Source organism: Arachis stenosperma, chromosome 4, assembly GCF_014773155.1.
Source record: "Arachis stenosperma cultivar V10309 chromosome 4, arast.V10309.gnm1.PFL2, whole genome shotgun sequence".
NCBI classification, from domain to species: domain Eukaryota; kingdom Viridiplantae; phylum Streptophyta; class Magnoliopsida; order Fabales; family Fabaceae; genus Arachis; species Arachis stenosperma.
The window spans coordinates 146,465,654-146,470,207 of NC_080380.1; the positions used below are offsets into that span (position 1 = coordinate 146,465,654).

The 4,554-nt window shown below is 29.0% G+C and overlaps 1 protein-coding gene across 1 annotated transcript; it reads right to left on the reverse strand.

Moving 5' to 3' along the window:
• Positions 1–730: 730 nt before the first annotated feature.
• On the reverse strand, positions 731–2,668 carry LOC130973226 (F-box/kelch-repeat protein At3g23880-like). The gene is made up of 2 exons (XM_057897661.1): positions 1,348–2,668; positions 731–1,094 (listed from the first exon to the last, which is right to left on the reverse strand). The coding sequence occupies exons 1-2, from the start codon at positions 2,630–2,632 to the stop codon at positions 1,039–1,041; spliced, it is 1,341 nt and encodes a 446-aa protein (XP_057753644.1). The 5' UTR covers positions 2,633–2,668; the 3' UTR covers positions 731–1,038.
• Between the last annotated feature and the right edge of the window lie 1,886 nt (positions 2,669–4,554).

A 4,554-nucleotide genomic window follows, 5' to 3' on the forward strand; every position in this document is an offset into this window, starting at 1 on the left:
GAGCGATATAATGATCATGAATCACTACCCAGATAGTGCTGGATCTTTTTCTACTCATCTAATCAATAGTTTTTATGGATGCTCTGTTTTCTTTTCGTTATTCAGGTTCTAAAAACACAATATGTATAGTTCTCACATAGGTTTGCACTAAATGAGGCATATCATGTTACACATGATTAGTGGTGATCTATCGAGCAATATGTAACATCTCAAATAGATTAAGAAAAGAAAGAATAAGAGGAACTTATTGCTAGTACACGTTAACTTTCGCTTTAAAATGTTAACCTGCATTTTGATCCTGCAATCAATATCCCAGAAATCAAAGCAAATTAAAGTTGTGTTTAGAATAGGTTTAATCAGGACTTAATTCAATGACTAATCCACTTTCGTTTGTGAACTTATAATTGCAATTATACAGTGATTTATATTAAAAGTACCGCACTGTTAAATAAAACCCGAGAGACCATCGGATAGTAAATATACTCGGAAGCACCTGAATAAAATAAAGTTGAAAGCCATATATAAAAATGTAAAATTTACACCACTATAGTGATTATATCAACATGTAAAGTTTAATTAGGTTCAATTAACCTACCACGTCCCATGAAAGAAAGACCTACGAGCACATGCTCTATGAACATTGAAGAATTCAAGGGGCAAACACAAACATCCCAACTGTAGTTCCAACAAACAAAATACTGAAATACTTGCTACAAAAGTCCCAACCGAATTGACAAACTAACAATTAGTTTACATGTTAAATCTAATATTGATGTGTGATATTCTGTTGCAGACATTATAACTCAACCAAGGCAATATTGAATAAAGATAAAACAGATAATATAAGAGATTTGATTTAACTAGAGGAAACTCTATCTGCACTTTCAAATGTTCCACTTTTTGGCATTCATAGTTGGAAGGGAAATCAAACTTTAATGCAAAAGCAAAATAAAACAAAATTCTCTCGAAGCTTCTTCCAGCTGAACTTGCCAATCCTACACTTTATTTACAACATAATTAAGTGTCTCTGTTGTTGAGTCATTCGCTCCTAGTTCTCTTTCCTTGTTTGACATCGTTCTTCTTATTCGGATGGCCTATAGAAAAGATAAGCACCGCATTAGACATGAAAAAGGAAATAACTTAAAACCCCTCATCACAAGAGTAAGCTTCAGGAAGCAAGACAGTGATCAATTATTCCATAAGCATTGATAAATTCAAACAGCCAAACCCCGCATCTGATTGCAACTTGATGCATAATGCATCTTGCTAGGTATTTTTAATTAATCACAAAGCAATGAAAACTATGAGGAATAACATAGTGCAATCCTTAGGAGAATAGTTACATACCATTTTTCTTCTTCTTATCCTTATCCTTATCCTTAATCTCATTAGGGACTGGCACGAGACTCTCTGTGTATACAATGTAGTTTTTGCAGTCCTTACACCACCGACTAGACCAACCTTTAAAATGTCTCACATGACGACAATCAAAACATTTGAGTTGGAGGAGCTCTCCTCTGACATTAGATTTGGCAAACCTTAAGTAGCTATCTATAAATATCAGACTAGAATCTAGTGCAACAATGTCACTACCATTGGATAAGCATAGAGGTGCATACTGTCCACGAGAAATCTGATAGAAAGTCCAAGATGAATGCACTTTGTATTCTTTCATCACCCATATGTTAGTTTTATCGCATTCACAAGAATACAAGGCCAAGCACCCTCCTAGTAGGCCGAGATGAGTGGGATTGAGATAACCCATCACTTGTTCAGGCATAGATATGGTTGAGAAACTCCTTTCCTTCAAATCAAATATAAGAATACTATAATCTCTAACTCTAAGAGTGCAAGACGACCAATGAATAGCGCCATTCAAGAAGAACCCACTGCCACTAGATTCCCAGTTGCTCCAACCCAAGGGTTTGGAGAGTGCAAAATCAAGATTAATCCATGAATTGGTTTTCAAAGACAGGCAATCAAAGTGCTCTTGGCCATTCTTATCCTGAGAAGCTACAACAACTAAGTAGTCATCCTGTGAAGCATCGTAACCAAATCCATACAAAATCGCACTACGGGGAAACATAAACCACTTGCGATTATAACAAGAAACAATGTGAGAGTAGGATACTCTTTTGCTGGATCCAGTCACTGGATTCCATACGACAAAAAAATGCGGGGCTCGATGTAAGAGAACAAGCCCTCTGCAGGAGCACATAACTTCAAAATCATAATGTGTTTTCATCTTGAAAGGGAGAGATACCTCTTTTAATGCAGTAGCACTCTTGTGGCGGTCAAATACTGCGTCAATGTCAACGGAGCAAGCCTCGGAGTAGTCATCTATGAAGAGGCATACATGGGTGGGTGCGGCAGAGAGGTGAACATGCGATTTCGCAAAGTCGAGATCGGAAATGAGAGTGTTCCAAATCTTCGAAACGCACTTGAGGCGACCGAGTTGTTTGAGCGGAACCCTAAGTAAGATTCTGTGAATCAGCTCAAGAGGGAGAATATCGTGAATGCTCTTGCTCTTGTGATTCTCATTCTGCTGTTGCTTCTTCTTCTTCTTTTCCATGGTCGATTGCTGTTTTGGTTTGTTCTGTGTTATGTGCTTCTGCTTCTTCTTCTTATCCATGCTTGGTAATTTAAATGAAATGCTGAGCTTTTCGCAATTCGTAAAAGGGAAGAGCAAGGAAATTGGGTTAAAAACAGAGGACCAAGGAAAGGTTCTGAATTGGATATTGGAAAAAAATTATTTTTTTATTTTTAAAAAATATTTAAAAAGTTATTTAACATTTAGATCATATTTTTTTTTAAATATTAAAAGTATTTTTATTTTTATTTGGATAAAAAATTTTTTTAATTAAGTAACATAAAAGTCATATTAAAAAATAAAGCTTTTATGGTTTTTTATTCTTAAAAAGCTTCTAAACTATATTCATAATTATACAAAGATAAAACATTCTTATTACAATTACATATAACTAAAAAAATTATTACAATTGTGATGGGAATAGGAAAAGGAAAAAAATTAGAATTAAAGTAAAACTCATAATTGACTATAAACAATAAAAAAATAATGCTCTAAAATTAATGTAATCAGAACAAAATGTACTTGAAAAATATGCTACTAAATAAAATTGAGTCTTGAAAGTACTTTTGGTTTGATGCTAAGCGAAAAAATTTTGAGAGAATATATAATGAAAAAATTGGTAAAGTAATAAAATAAAAAATTTATTATAATTAAATTTGTAATTTTTATTGTATTTAAATATTATTATTTTAAGAAAAAATTTTACTCCCCTCCCCTACGAGATATTAAAATAAAATTCTTCTCCCTTCTATTTTATAAATGTATATTTTTCTCTCTTTAATCCATTTTAAATTTTTTTGTGTTAACTAATGTTAACTTTGTCCATTTTTTAAGAAAAATAAATTATTTTTTGAAAAAGTACCCATTAACAAAAATTTTATCTTTTATCATTAAATTTTTCTTACCAAAATACCCTTTAATAAATTATTCTTTTATTGATTAAATTGTATTTTTACTAAAATTTAATAATTATATTCTTTTTTTCTAAAATACACTTCAATAATTTTTAATTATTAAATTATAATTTTACCAAAATTTTCGTTAACAATTTTTTATATTTTACTATTAATTTTTGATATCTATATATATTATTTTAACATTATATAAAAAATTGTAGTAAGATTATTTTTAATATCAATATATATTAATTATTATACATATTAACAATGGTAAGATTTTTTATTTAATGTTAAAATAATATATATTGATATAAAAAATTAATAGTAAATATAAAAATAATTATTAACAAAAATTTTAGTAAAATCACAATTTAATAATTAAAAAATTATTGAAGAAAAAAAATAATTTAATTATTAGTTTTTTGAAAATATTTTAGTAAAAATACAATTTAATCAATAAAAGAATAATTTATTAAAGGGTATTTTGGTAAGCAAAATTTAATGATAAAAGATAAAATTTTTGTTAATGGGTATTTTTTCAAAAAATTTATTTTTTTAAAAAATGGATAAAATTAACATTAATTAACACAAAAAATTTAAAATGGATTAAAGAGGAGGTTTTTTAAAAGTTAGAAGGAAGGAGAATGTACATTTATAAAATAGAAGGAATGAGAGTGTCATTTTAGCATCTCGCATGGAAGAGAGTGGAATTTTCTCTTATTTTAATTTAAGAATAATTAAACATTTAGTTATTTACTTTGTCCATTAAAAAAGCTCATAATTAACCATAAAAAATAGAAAATAAAACTCTAAAATTAAATATAATGGGAGAAAAAAATATACATGAAAGACAGTGCTACTAGTGGAATTTAGTCGTGGAAGGTGTTTTTACTTTTTAACCTAAACGAAAGTAAATGTGGAGAGAAATTAGGATTAAAAAAAAGTATTTTTATAACTATTAAATTTATTTATTTAGTTCAATCTCTTTCGTTAAGTCATTAGAAAATTTTTAATAATAATAATTTTTTTAAATAAAAATAACTTCTCTCAATTTTTTTAACTGTT